General features: G+C 33.5%; 2 protein-coding genes across 2 annotated transcripts; both read right to left on the minus strand.

Moving 5' to 3' along the window:
• Window positions 1-1,647: 1,647 nt before the first annotated feature.
• Window positions 1,648-4,233, minus strand: LOC142643807 (F-box only protein 13). The gene is made up of 2 exons (XM_075818523.1): window positions 3,977-4,233; window positions 1,648-3,128 (listed from the first exon to the last, which is right to left on the minus strand). Exon 2 carries the CDS (start codon window positions 3,102-3,104, stop codon window positions 1,872-1,874), a length of 1,233 nt encoding a protein of 410 aa, XP_075674638.1. The 5' UTR covers window positions 3,105-3,128; window positions 3,977-4,233; the 3' UTR covers window positions 1,648-1,871.
• A 10,531-nt stretch (window positions 4,234-14,764) lies between these two features.
• LOC142621693 (F-box protein SKIP23-like) lies at window positions 14,765-15,868 on the minus strand. Its single transcript, XM_075795034.1, has one exon. It carries the CDS (start codon window positions 15,866-15,868, stop codon window positions 14,765-14,767), a length of 1,104 nt encoding a protein of 367 aa, XP_075651149.1.
• Window positions 15,869-16,118: the final 250 nt, after the last annotated feature.

The raw sequence follows: 16,118 nt of genomic DNA on the forward strand, positions 1-16,118 counted from the left end.
ATGTACTTATGTGTTTGGATTTAATTGAGGAATCTTACCTAAATTTTATCCTTAACTATAATGTCTACACTATTATAAAATTTTCATTCATAAAATATTAATACTAAAACTATCAAATTAATGGATTAATTGGATAGTAAGGTATGCTCAAATTATAATTTTTTTTTCAATTTTAGGTTATTAAAATTTAAATCCAATTTAAGGGCCAAATTAAACCTTGATCAAGAGTTTCAAATCTAGGTTCGGCTTCCCTCAAGTGGTTTTGAGCATTGGAAATGACACAATATTGACATGTGTCTTAAAATGGACACGTGTCAATTTTGTGTCCCGTTTAGTGCTCTTATCCATACAAGGGAAGCTTTGTCCTCTAATTAGACTCTACACTTTAAACATCATTTAAATTTAAACCAAAAGCTTATTATATGTAATGCCATTAATGGAAAATACCGAAACAAAACAACATCATGTAACTTAATATGAAATTATGTTCATATATAATACACTCGTGTTGAATTAGCCACATTACTAGTCCTAAACCTTTAAAATTAATCAACTTTCGATTTAAGCATAAAGATTTTCTTGTATGGGTCAGGAAGACTCCACTCCAAAGTTAAAGCTATAGGGGAGTGCTATATATATAAGTCAATAAAGAGAGATTTATGCTGTGTTTGGCTGAAAGACAATTGAGTTCATTTACAAACAGAAATAGTGCCTCTATGAGTCTATTTTTTGTTTCTTTGCTTTAAATCTTTGAGAAATGCTGATGAATCTCTTCTCTGAAGCTGATGTCAAGGGTAAAGTGGTTGAACATAGGGGATCCAAAGATAGCTTTACTTACATAAAGACATGGAAGTTAGTTTTTTCGTTACGAACATCTTTTAGGACACCAGCTAACGCATTTACTGAAGAAGATGCTGCAATGATTAACCAGCAACATATCTCAAGTCAGCAAAAGGAGCAATATACAAGCTAAGGTAAAGGTAGAAGAGATTCCGCAAGCCATTATCACTATGAAAGGATAAAAAGCACCTAGACCATTTGGATTCACGGCTCAATTTTTTAAGAAGGTCTGGCAGATAGTGAATAATGATGCTGTAGTGTATAGGTTGTGCAATCATTTCTCGGATTTGATAGGCTTTTGGGGGAGTTTAATGCAACTATTATAACTTTTGTACGTAAGGTATCCGATCCTTCAAGGATGCATGGGGTAGTTTAGATCACTCTCATGCTGCAATATATTAGTAAAATTAGCTTGAGAGAGTTGATTAGCCAAAATCAAACCACCTTTATTCTAGGTAGAACTGTAGAAGTACAACTAAAAAAAAAATTGCTTAAGAGATTGTGAAAAACTATCACAAAAACAAGGGTCTTGCCAAATGCACTCTATAAATTGATCTCATTGAGGCATATCATTTTGTTAACTTTCTATCAATTATGTGGTTTTCATCAAGTCACGCCCTGGGGGTAAGCCACATATGGTCGCCCCGCCCACTTTTTTTTTCATAAAAAAAAAATGTGGCTTTCATCAAGGGAATTTCTTGTTTAGAAATTTGGTAATTTTCACTCAGAAAGTAAATTTGCGCATTTCTGTCGAGTGTCAACTTTCTACCAATTACAAGCTAATTATTAAAAGGTAGTACAAGAATAAGACACTGATAAAGGAAACCATATCTCAATATGTCATCAACAAATCTGGATCCATTGGCTGGGTTTGGTTAAACAATTCCAATAAATTAAAATAAATAAATAAATACAAAATGCTAGAAGAATATGAAACAGAAAAAGAAATAAGACAAATAGGAAAAAAGGAAATTAAAAGATGGCACTCTTCAATCCTCAATTTATCTCACCCATTCCAAATCATTCTGCTCTCATACGGTAGCCTCAATCCTGGGCTCAAATGAAAAGGCAGACATGAATTCAATGGCTTTACCATTCACACAACATTTGGGCAATTCAACCCATTCATTGGTCACCACATCACAAAGAACATAGCTAAAGAGTTCGCCAGAGTTTAAGCAGACCAATATTTGGTGACCAGTTCCAACACAGTTTATATCCACCTTCTTGCCAAACCACTCATGTGACATTGCTGGAGGCATTGCTGCGATCTGGTGCCAAGACCGAATATCCTCATCATACCTCCACACCCTTAGGCTTGCACTTTCAAGGAACTCTGACAACAAAACAACCAGCATTTCACCTCCACATTCCACGATATCAATGGAGTACTCAGAATATACCGGCAATAACCTGGGGTACTCCGAGAAGCACTTGTGGGTCAGATTGCAAGTGACAACCTTCCCTGAGGAGCTAAGGAAATATAAAATCTCCTCGCCATCTTTACTAGTAATAACTGACGAGTATTGCTTAGATGGGCTTCTCTGCATGTTGGTTGCCACTAAATTTCCAGCCTTACTAAGAAAATACACAGCATTGTCATCATCAGAATCAAATTCTAGAGAATTTTCAACCTTCCTACTTAATGCAGCCTCCCACTCCCAACAACCAATGCTTGAGTCATAGACTATACATGAGAGCTTTGGAAGTTCACCATAGACTAACACAAGCTTGTAGGAGCCACTGTATTCAGAAGATGTATTCATCACAATAGCATGAATAGTTTGATTTCGTTGGGCTGCATCCAATGGAGGGAGTTCTCTGCAGGATCCTGTCACAAGATTGCATATAATAAAGTTGCCTGTTAAATTGCGGAAACAGATCAAGCCACCAGAAGCTGCGACAGGCATGGAATTTTGGTTAGAGTCTTTCTGGAGGAGAGGTGGGTGATCAAGTTTCTTCCAACTTCTCTCAGCAGAGTCAAAGACAATTGATTGATTGAGATGGGGATCAACCATGAAAAACCATGGATCCCGAGAAGGAACTCGAGAGCAGGCAAGCTTGAAACTCACAGAAGCTGCAACCGATTTCCATCTCTTGCACACTGAATTAAGGCGGAAAAATGTGGATGTTGGAAGCCATGAGAGGACCCTTTCAAGAAGGTCTTGATTGAGATCGTCCATGGAGAAGCTCAAGATACCATCTTCTTCTTGAAACTTTCTCTTCCGAGTAGTTCTTGATGACTCACAATGATCATGCTCCATTGAATAGAAATTGTTGAAAAAGAACTACAATAATAAAGGGGTAATGGTGTTAATAGTGACTACTGACTGAAATCCAGTTTGAGAATTTTACATTTATGCACTTATCTAAATAAATAAATAAACAAATAGAAGAAATTTACATTTATGGATATCATAAACTATCACAGAGAGTCAAAAAGGCTAAGGAATCAATTCAACTACTCAAAAGAATGTGACAATACACAGATTAACACGCGTATAAGAGTCACATAACCATCCAAGAAGCTAGCTTTGGAATTAATTTGTCAATAACATCCTGATTCTTTAGTTTGCAATAACAATCTAAGCCACAGATGGAGCTTAATAGGAAATAGGGCTTAACAACACATCATGGGAAGTTTCTAATTCTAATAATCAAGAATTCAGGCTGCAGATGCAAACAAACATCAGAAGAAAGATAAATTCTTCAAGACAGAAATAAAAGAGGCGCTAGCTAGTGATTTGGAGGGGATACAAAAATGACTAAAGAAAAGCACTAAAAGAGAGTGAAAAGAAATGAACTTTTTTTTATCTTAGACAAGATGAAATTAATGGTTTGAGTACCACTGAAAAGAACCCTTTTATCTTAAATGGATCTTGACATTCTAACCCCAATTCTAGTTTCCAAAAAAGAACATATATGTATTTTCTCAGGAAATAAAGCATATCTTCAAGTATTATAGCTAAAAGAACTAGGGGTACTAAAAAAAAAACATACTGATGAATCAATCCAAAAGACCACATTCACACAAACACACACTAATTCAAGCAAAAGTAAGCTGTGCCCATAAAAGAAACAAAAACACCAAACTAAGATAAACAAAATATGAGATGAATGGAGATGGAAGATGTACCAGCCAGTCCACTGCAACTGCAACTTCTAGTGCTAAGTGATGAGTGGAACAAAGGGTGAGAGTGAAAACGGATAGAGAGCTTTGGTGGGTCTTTTGGCCTTTTTAAAGATGGGATTTTTGAGGAGGCACAGGTATCCAACCAAATTTACCAAAGCAAATGGAAAAAAGGGAAAGCGAGCCGAGGAGGAAGTGAGGTAGGAAGCTTCCTAGGAGACACTTTTTTGTAGTTGGCCTCAGATATTAGAGTCCTTTCGTTGACACCACAAAGATTTCACGGAAGAACACACGGGTGGGTTTTTTTTGTATTTTTCTTTTTTTTTTAAATCAATAATAGTATATATAATATTGAATGGTAGTTGACTCTGAGTACTTCTACTTGGCTTTGGATTCGAGGTTAAAGTGCAACCCCAAAACAGAACTTGTGCTGTGTGTTGTTACTTTAACAGTTTCAAAACATGAAAGCAAGAGAAAGTGCATGCTATCTTTTATTTTTTATTTTTTGGGTATATGGTATTGGATTTGGACCATTGATAATGGTATCGTTTTCAAGTATTCAACTAGAAGCACAGTTTTGTACATTCACATTACGTTTACAATTTTTTGATGTCAAAGGGTATTTGTCGTTTGCTGTATGTTGCTGACTTTTCAAAGCAAAAGCTATGGTTCCCGAGCTCTTTTTGCCTCTCCTCGTTGAGGAATCTCTTTCTTTCTCTCTCACACTGGTCACACACCCTATGTCTATGTGGCTCGCTTTTTGTGCTGCATTGTTTAGGTCAGATGCTCAGATTCCTGACTCATTAAGTCAAGACCCAAAAAACAAAGGCCAAGGTTTTTGAATAAAAATTTAAAGAAATTAATAAACAAAGGGAAAAGCCGTTAATTACGATCTTTCTCTGTCTCTTTCCTTGTTCTTTTGGCAGATGCTTCAGTCACTCAAGGCCCCAATGCAGAGATCTCGATGGCACACATGATATGATAGAACCCATTGTCAAATTAAAGCGTCTTTTGGCCGTAGGGGTGACTCTTGGCTGCCTCTTCTTACCCACAAATCAATCTAACTGCAACATGTAAGTGTCATGGCCATGAAGGAATGAACCCATGCTCGCATTATAATTTATAACCCAACAAAATCAAAGGCCATTGGAGAATGTTGGTTGTTGGACAAAGTTTGTGGCTCAATCCTGTTTGAAAATATCTTTTACAAAGCATTATACGAACACAAATTATATAATTATTTATATGTATTATTTAAACAAGTCATATAATTTATTTTTAAAAATATATAATTAAAATTATATATGGATAATTACTTCAATTGCCACATAATAGATTGAATGAAGATATCAGAAATATGTTTGGAACTAAATTTTTAAAAGTTTAGCTTCAAATTAGTTTAGAGATATCTTCTTTCAACCCCTTATATGATGATTGAAGAGATCGTTTATTTATAGATTTCACATGACTTTTTTTAATGAGTCACATGACTTCTCTTAAATAATAAATATGGATAGTTTTATAAATTATATGACTTGTTTTGGAGCTAATCATTATCCATACTAGGAGAATATTATGAGCTTCTTAGAATTTGGGTGAGAAAGTATTATGTAAAACAGAACAAAAAATGTCCAAGTTATGAGTTGGCTAATAACAAAGCATAAATAAACTAAAGAAAATATTTTGATAATATAATGAAAGATTGAAAATTAAAATTAATAATAAAAATAAAAATAAAATAACGAAAATAATATGGGAGAGAGAAAGAAAGACAAATGGAGAGAAAATCTGAAATTGTCATGGAAGGAGATGTTGGAGAAAGAAAGAGATGTGATTTTTTTTTTTTTAGTCGTTAGATCTTTTATTTGCCAAGTGTCAGTTATCTGGATAAAAACAAGAGACAACATTAGGTATTAAAACTGGAGAGAAGCCGACCTCACCAATAATAATATTTTTCAACATATTTTATTAATAATTATATATAGATGTAGTATACAATATAAGAGCAATTGGATTTCTGCAAAATTTTCTATCTATTTTAGCATTTGAACCCACTATTTCTATTTTACACAGTCACTTATTCAAAACTCCGACATCAGTTTATCTATTCTACCATCTATTTTATTTAAATAATCACCTTCCTTACTTTTTTTTATATTATTTCTCTCAGCTCCCTTTTAACCAATCTAAAAACACACACTCTCTCTCTCCATTCTTGAAGACACTACCTCCATGGATGAGAGAAATATTATACACTAATATTATATTAGTATATAATATTACTGAAAAAATATTACCCAAGTACTGATTTTAGCAATTTTGTTCTATAAAATTACATTTTGCCTCCCTTTAATAATATCATTAATTCTTTTAAGAGTAATGTTATTGCTACAAACTTCTCTACAACATTTTTACTAACCATTGAGGTAGAAAATTCATATCAGTTCACACTTAGCCCACCTTTTACACCACTTTTTGACTTACCAATAATTACTCACTATATCAATAATTTGTAAAAAAGTTTTTTGCTCTAGCATTCCTTCTCGTAGGACCATAAAAAATTCAATAGATCTAAAATTTAAACAAAATATACAAGCCCAACAAATTATCATAGCAAAAATTACCAATAGTAAATCTAAAACAAAATAAGCCCAATTAACCAATTTTATCAAACACAAAAAACCCAGCCTTTAAAAAATTTTAAATAAAATTGTTTTGTCATTACCAAGCAGCAACATCAAAGTCACACACACCAAAAAAAAATCCCTCAAATAGCTAAGTAGTAGTAGAGCTAGAGGTCAGAGCCACCCCACACAGCCAACAACAAACCCGCCCCCTAACTCTAAATCCCGACTTCGTCCCCATCCAAGAGCCTCCTTTCCTCATATCACCTCTCCCTCTCCCCCTCACGATTAGACGTCTCTCCCTCCACTTAAACCCTTAAGCGACATAAGCATCCTTCTCTGCCACAAGCACTAATCCACAAGCACAAAGATTTGTTCCAAATACCAATCTCCTCTACAAGCACTGAGACTTGTTCCAGTCAACTTCCAAGCACCAACCCATAGCCACAACATCGATCCACAAGCACAGAGATTCGTTCCAAATACCTATCTCCTCCACCAGCACCAAGATTTGTTCCAGTTGACTTCTAAGCACCAACCCATAGCTACAACATCGATCCACAAGCATAGAGATTCGTCCCAAACATTGATCTCCTCCACAAGCATCGAGACTTGTTCTAGTCGACTTCCAAGCACCAACCCACAATCATAAGTCCGCAACAATGCTCTCTCTGCCTTTGTTGGCGTGTCTGTGTGTGGGTTTGTTTGATTTTTGGTTGATTTTGTGGTCAGATTGTTAGATATTGTAATGTTGTGGTGGTAGTGGTTGGCAGTACTGGGTTACAGTGGTGGGTGGATGGATTGATTGGTTGTAGAGATTTTGATTTCTGAATTGAAGAAAGAGAAGAGAGAGAAGAGAGAGATTATGAGGGGAGAGAGAAAAAGTATTTAAATAATGAAATATAAAGCTACAGTAACCATATATATATATATATGCATAATTACTGTTGCAAGTTTGGATATATACGAAGCTATGCAAAATCTGATGCGTGTATTCTTATCAAATTATCCAAATTCTCATAACAAAAATACAATCTTCTAAATTAAATTAAATATATAACCCTATCTTTTCAAGCAAAGCCTTGAGTTTGCCATTGGTACGGTTACCAAGAATGTGATCAACTTGTTTTAAAAAAAAAAAACAAGTTAGTATAAAATTAACACAAACCATTTGATTATATGAGTTTTTGAACAATACTGACAAAACTTTATATGAGTTTTTGAACAATACACACAAAACTTTATTATGATATTTGTGAAAACAAATACTTGCTTATTAGAGTATCTACATTGGTAGAGCTATAATTTTAGCTATTTAGCACTATAAAAAACTACTTTATCTATTTTACTTTCTCATTTTACAAAATATCCAACATTAGTGATTTTATTTTAGCTTTCAACACAATAAAATAATATAAACAACACAATAAAATAATTGGGTAATTACACTAAACCCACCTATGGTTTAAAAAGTGTCACTTTACCCACCTGAGGTATGTTCCGTTAGATATATTCCGTTTGTTTTCCGTAACCTACCTCTGTTAAAATTAAGGGTAAATAGGTATTTTTGCTCAAATTTTGTCTCTCCCCTCCCAAAACAAAAAATAGCACAAAAATGCAAGAGAAACAAGATCAAAATGAAGGGTTTTGAGGTTAAATAAAAAAAATTTGCCTGATCAACAGCATTGTATCTCTTCCCTGTACGATCAAAAGTAGAACCTCCAATCTTGGTTCTCACCGAGTGATCCAAACTAAACCCAATATAAGGATTAACACCAGCTTCCAATAACCCATCTTAAACCGCTAATTGCCAATTCTTGAGCTCTGGTCTAAACACAATAGCCCTCTCAACCCACTCATAGGATTGTTTCACAACCCTAAGATCCCAATTCACTCTTGATTTCTTATAAAAATCATTAGCTCGTCTATAAAACCCAGCATTTATTGCACTATTGCCACCAAGAACCCACCCTCGGGCTTTTTGAACGCCATCTTCTGATGTGAAGGGTTGGGCAGGGGAGTCATATGTGTCAGCTTCCAGTGTTGGGCACAATTTTTGTAGATGTTATCAGATATCAATTCCTTCCCTTTTCTTGAACTTTCTCATCAACCAAACTCAAAGAATGGATCAAGAAATTAAAGAAATGGGTTTTAGAGAATCTGTTCTTCTTAATAAACTTAAAGCATAACAAAAGAAAATCCTGAATGATTTTGCCAAATAGTGATATTTATGCTCAGTTAACTACAGAATTGCAATTTCTACTCTTTTCTTGCACTTTCTCAACAACCAAACGGATTGAACATATGAAGAAAAGAAATGGGCTTTTTGAAAGATTGGGGTTTGGGAAACATAAACAAAAATAATATATGAAAATCTCATCATGGTTCTTTTGTTTCAACTTCAATAAAGCCACATAGTTGTGTCAATTCCAGCAGAATAGAGCACAGAAAGGCATAGCCACTGTTTGGTTTCTGAGAAAAAGCAGTAGTTTTTAGCATTTTCAGTTGCACATTTTCTCTTTTTTTTCCTAAAACTTCTAAGTAACTGTTGAGAAAAAGAAAAAAGAAAGTAAAAGATGGAAAGAAAAAAGGTTTCACCTTGGTGAGACTGTGGTGGTCGTGGTGTCCGTGGGTTGTGGCAAAGCATAAAAAACGATGGGGCCTATGAACATCAAGAATGCAAAGTACTGTAGCCAAAAGCAAATGGGTCTCGCCATTGTTGTGCAATTTTTTTTTTTAACCTCTAAACCCTCCATTTTGATCTTATTTCTCTTGCATTTTTGTGTTATTTTTTGTTTTGGGAGGGAAGAGTCATAAAATTTGAGCAAAAATACATATTTACTCCTGATTTTAACAGAGGTGGGTTACAGAAAACAAACAGAATATACCTCAGGTGGATAAAGTGACATTTTTTAAACCACAGGTAAGTAAAGTGATTTCGGGCCAAACCACAGGTGGGTTTAGTGTATTTACCCCTAAAATAATATATCCACTACAATAAAATAATATATATATATATATATATATATGTATATATATCCAATACAATAAACAACAATCATAACCACCACCACCACCACCACCACAACCACCCTCGTCACTGCCACCACCACAGCAACTGCAGCCGCAACCGCCACCGCCATAACCACATAATTGCAAATAATCGTCTAATGTAAAAATAATATTTTTTTTATAATCCCGAAATATATATATATATTTTTTTTGGCCTAAAAAAATTTCTCAATCGTCAGGAAGCAATCTTGGAGTAAATTATCAACCCATCAACAACCATTTACATGAAGCATATATGTAAACTATGAAGTGGAGAAAACTTATCAAAAAACATATAAAATGGAACAAATATTATAGCTGCAACAATGTAGCCCATAAAGTGCTCACATACATAACTCATGTCAAATTACAATAAAAACTCACACTCAAGTTCCTACGACTCACCTTACAATTGCCATAAATGTTCAAAGAGGTCTAACTGAAGTTGAGAATGAATTTCTCGGTCTCTAATACATTCATGACTTTGAATGTATGCCATAAATTCACCAGCTTGTTCACGCGACACTTGTATAGAAGAATTATCCACTTCATGAATTTGTTCATAATCCAAGTCTACCACTTCATTTTCATCTCATTTATCTTCAACAATCCTGTTATGGAGAATTATGCACGCTTTCATGATTTCTTGAAGTGTTTTAAGATGAAAAAATTGTGCAAGTCCACAAACAATTGCAAAACGTGCTTGAAGCACTCCAAAAGCATGCTTAACATCCTTCTTATACGTCTCTTGGAATGTTGCGAATAATTTTCATTTTTGTCCTTGTAGAGTTGGGATTGTTTTCACAAATGTTGCCCACTTTGCTTATATGTCATCAACAAGATAATATCTCATTGTATAGTCATGACCATTGATTGAGTAATTAGCTATAGAAGCACGTCCTTGTACAAGCTCAGAAAATATATGAGACTGCTCTAACACATTAGTGTTATTATTTGACCTAGGTAACCCAAAAAATGCATGTCATAGCCACATATCATATGATGCTACTGCTTCCAAAATAATAGTTGGCTCTTGAATATGATCATAATATTGAACTTTCCACATAGTTGGACAATTTTTCCATTTTCAATGCATGCAATCAATTGAACCTAACATACTTGGAAAACCCAGCGTTCACCATGAGCTAACATTTGTGATGTTTCTTTTCAGGGAATGGAGGATGTTTTCTAGAATCCCAATAAGAGATGTTAACTCTAATTAATTTCAATCTAAGTAGAATATGGAAAGTAAGTTTATGATATCCAAGTTTCTATAAGAGGTACAGTGCATTTTCTTATTAGTTTTCTCAAATATTTCAATAATTTTCTTTTTAAAAAATTATAATTTTTAACTTTCTATTTTATAGAAAAAATAAGAATGGTGTAGTGATTTGATCATTTTGAGTCTGATTGGGAACAACTTATTCAGCTGAAACTGAAATTTTTTTACTAAAAGTACTGTAGATAAACCTAAAAGGTAGTTAAAATAGTACAGTGAGGCTCATAAATAATATCAAAAAGTGCAATGAGACCCATGAATAATAACAAAATAATCTAAATAGTAAAAAAAAAAACTGGTTTTTTAAACAATCTCAATCACTCACTTTATATGTGTTTACAATGAAAACTTCATGATATAGTGATGGATATAAATAGGCATGTTTCTTGCCTATTCAAGAATATAAATACAAATATCTATCAATAATTTTTTTAACATTTTAGATTGTGTGTTATTAATATATTTTTACTTTTTTTAGACTTTGTTTCAATTTTTTTAAGCAAAAATACCATATTTTTTTCAAATCCATTATTTCTCATATTAATCTTAGAAAATGACATCTAAACTTTATTATACTTATAATAATTAATATAACAAAATTAATGTATTTATCATATGAGTAATATTTTTAATTACATAAAATAAATACCACAATATCAATAAAAGAAGTTAGGAAATGTAAATGGTTCAGACTAATATTAGTGAATTCACTAATGGTTAATTTTAAATTTTTTTGCATGAATTATTGTCAAATATAATAAACATGAGAAAGAATGTCATATTCTAAAGTAGTAGTTATTATTATTATTATTATTATTATTATTATTATTATTATTATTATTCCAAACAAAAATAGTTTCCTATATAAAAACTATAAAAATAATTATTATATAAATTCCTCTAATAAAAATAATTAATGCACAAATATAGATGATGATTACTATAAATGCAAACTCATCATCACTAAGTTACCTTACATGGTTTAAAATTTTCATTCATAACTATTGACCAAGAACAAAATCAACCAAATATTATTCACAAACTAAAAACTAACTATAGAAATTAACATATCTATTCACCAATCTAGGTGCAAAACATACAAACTCAACCACCTCTACTCTAAGTTACCTTTCATGGTGGTTCCAACAATTAAGCAGTCCTATTAAACATGCCTCAAGCCACAATCAAACCACTCACTCACATAAATCCTTTACAAATCCAACCCTCACAACCATTATGGCATTATCCATAGCCATCACACAGTGGCCGAGCCTCCTCACCTGTACTACTCAAAGTTTCTAAAATTTTAAAGTTTTTAAATTAATAATTTTATATGAATCTAATTAATGTATGCCTATCTATTTTGGGAAAATTTTTATAAAGAATAAAAAAAGCTATCAAAACAGTTAGTCACTTTTTCTTTTTCTATAGAAATTTTTATAAAATAGTGTACTAATTTATACCCTAAAAACACATATTAGTAAAACCCATTTTATTAGGATAAATCTTGTGCCACAAAAAATGGCACAAGAAGGACTCATTTTATTATCTAACCCTTTTGTAGCCCATAGCCACCAATAATCCCAAAATCACCCTTGCAAGCTTCAATCAACTGTCACAGAAGCCCAAATCCATCCACCATGAAATCCCCTTGGCCACTCCGTGGGGGAGTTACAGTGTGTCATAGCCTTGCACAGTAGATTTTATGGGTATTTGAGAGATGGTTTTGTTTTGTGCTATACCTGACAATTTGATTGATCTGGTTTGATTTGATTTCTTTGTATAAAAGGTATAGTGTTTTCTAGATCTACTCAATTTGATGGTTTACTTTCTCAACAAAAAAAGAAAAAAAGGAAAAGAAAAAAAAGACAGTTTAAAGTGCAAATTTGAAGTTTTGGACGTGAGTCTTTATTCTGTAGGTCATTAAAATCCGTCATAGAACTCAGCTTATTAAACTATTCACTTGCCACGGATTTACCGATTTAGGGCTTTGACTAATGGCTTGTTTGGGAGTTTAGAGAAGGAAGAGAGTAGAGGGGAGTAGAGGGGAGGGGAGTAGTGGGGAGGAGAGTAGAGGAGAATGATTACCCTCCACCTTGTTTGGATGTTTTTATAATTAGTAAGGGGGAAGGGAGTAATTAGCCCTTCCCCTTGTTTTTAACATTGTAATTTTATAAATATAATAAGGGTAAATTAGGTAATTTACTTTATCAATAATTTTATGTGCTCTACTCTCCCTCCAAATCTCTCCAATTTGGGGGAATTAAAAATGAGGGGGTTGGAAGTAATTGAAACTCCTTCAAACCCTCCCCCTCCTTCCTTAAAAAACTCTCAAACAAGGTAATTGAATTACTCCCCTTCCCTCTACTCTACTCCCCCTCCTTTTTTAAACATCCAAACAGGCCATAAGTTTAGTCGTATTAAAAGTTTAAAATTAATTCATATAATTATAATAAAAATTGAGCTGATCTTGAGCTTTTCACCATGCTAAAGTAAATTTTCAAATTTAGTTCATTTTTTTATCGAAATAAGTTCGAACTTGTATCTGATCTACTTAATTAATTAGCATTTTCTTATATATAGTTTACACCATAACCTTATTTTTTTTCTTTCATTTTAACCTTTCACAAGTCCATGCTAATAATTAGTAAATAAATTATAGTTGTTATTATATTATTTGAGTTAATTAGATAAAATAATTTGCGTGTTTGGATTTTTAAAAACTAGATTCATTAAACTTATATTATTAAAAATTATATGTATTTTTAATACAAAGGGACAATTTATATTGTCAATAAATTCAAAATAATGATTTGATATGTTATGAATTTATTATAAATTTACGTGAATCCAATTCAGGTATATACAAGTATATTTACATGTATATATTTAAATTCATAATATTTCATACATTACAATAGAATCTTATACTTATAAGCTTATTCGCAAATACATTATTTTGTTTTGAACTTGGCTCGTTTAATAATTAAGCATAAACTTAAGCTTGGACTTGAATTTAGCTTGTTTACTAATTGGCCTAGTTTATCTACACCCCTACAAAGGTTTTATGAGCTTGCAAATATTTTGAAAGGCCACTCAAAGAACCCAAGACAAATTGTCATAATGCCCTTTTATTCCATCCAAATGACAACTCTCTTGTCTTCCCCCAAAAGGGAGGATGAGGATATATTAATAAACAAGAACCCCCTAACCTTATGTCCAAGAATTGCCCAATTTTCCATCCAATGTTTTTTTATCCGTTACCCTCATCTTATCTAAGTATAAACGATGATGCATGAATCCAACACATTTCATTGTCTACTATTTGAATACGATTATACTTCCGTACTTACCTTTGCATTTTCAAATCGAGTAGGCGTAGAAAGAGGAGACTTCATATTCGTTATGTCAACTAATTTAGTTTCTACAGATTCATTTATAGGATTACAAATGCCAATGCAAATTTCTCTAAGAATGATGCACAAGAGATTGGAAAAATCTTGCCTCCATCAGTAGAAAAACAAAACCTTTTCAGATGGTAGGATCATTAATACGGAAAACCTTGAACTGCTGCACAAATTTGCTACGATTAGGTACTTTTAGAGCTTAGAATAAATGATCCAATTCAAGGTTTCTTAACAATTTAATCTTTCGAGACAATCAATAATTTATCATATATGGTAGTAGAACATGTAATCTTGAGTGGATAATCCATAATTTATAGACAGGAATTAGAATTACAATAATGTAATATAAAATGACCCAACTGGAATTAGAATTAAAACAATTTATAGAAATGACCATGGTCATTTCACTCTCAATGATGCAAAGTTTATCGGCTTAAGAAAGTTGTGGTGTGATCCAAAGCGGTGGACGAAGAACAGAATAGAGATCCTGCAATACGGGTAAGGCTTGTATCTCACCTCCCTTGTAATTGTAGATTCCAGTATCATTGCCACTAATTTGGTCAGAACATTGGCAATAGTCATGAGTGAAGTATATGCAACTAGACCTGCAATCAGTACAGCCAAAATCCCGAACAGAGAAAGTGTAGTTATTTCCCACAAACAGGGACCAATCTCCCAATGAATCCATTCGCTTCCAAGTCCTAGTGTTCATATCAAGCTTATACACTTCAAAAGACCTTGTCTTCAAGGATATATTGCTTATAGTCTCAATCACATCAAAGTAACGAAATACCATACAAAGTTCACCTCCCAAGTCCACAAGATACAGTAGATACCTAGCCTCGTCTGCCACTCCAGGAGGTGATGGTGCAAATTCTATTGCCACTGGGTCAATGCCAGAAAAATCACAAACCAAAAGTTGTCCTGTGCATTTAGCTATGAAAAAATCTCCATCAAAGTATGTGATGTCTGAGAATCCAGTACCAACAGTATTGTCTAGTCTAATTTCGGACCAAACATGGTCACCAGGCTTAGCAAATGCTAACTTTCTATAACATGAATAAATAGCCATAACTATAAAATTAGGAGGATTTGAAGAAATGACTACCTTGTTAACATACCAATAATGCATAATAGAATTTTCGTTCTCATCACCCAAAAAAATAGTCTGTGAGGGGAGAGAGATACTGGCTCTTGATAAGGGGTTGAATAGTTGGATTTCCATATTGTCAATACCAGCAATGACTAACCAACCAAAAGGAGAGCCCCAGCAACGTTTTCCTACAATCTCTGGCAAGTCAAACTCGTAAACTTTGTTGCTAGACAAGCTGTAAAAACCACGTGAGTCATTGTTTTCTCTGTCAGCAAGCAACAACCAAGGAAATAAGGATTTGAGGTTGTTGTTCTTAGGAGTAGTGGTGGCATGGTACCATGACCAACAAACTGCACCAAAGTGAACATAGTCTTCGAGTGAGTGGACTTTGTTTGCAACAAGCCTCAAGAGATCAACTGGAATAGAAGACCAATCTGGGGCCATCCCTGCTGCAATGAAAATTCTGGTTTATGAACGAAATCCGAAAGGGTAATTTTGATATGAAGGAAATAAGAAGAAATGGGTGACTGCTTTTCCTACTGCTATTTTAGATGGATTGAATTTGTAGTGTACCAAACTTCCAACTACATATGACCCCAATCCCAGCCTCCTTTGTTGAAAGTTGATTTTTCTATTACGGTTTACAGATGACGTGTGCACAGAACCAATCATGATCCTTTTTCTTTTTTTTTTG

Source organism: Castanea sativa, chromosome 1 (assembly GCF_040712315.1).
Source record: "Castanea sativa cultivar Marrone di Chiusa Pesio chromosome 1, ASM4071231v1".
Lineage (NCBI taxonomy): Eukaryota > Viridiplantae > Streptophyta > Magnoliopsida > Fagales > Fagaceae > Castanea > Castanea sativa.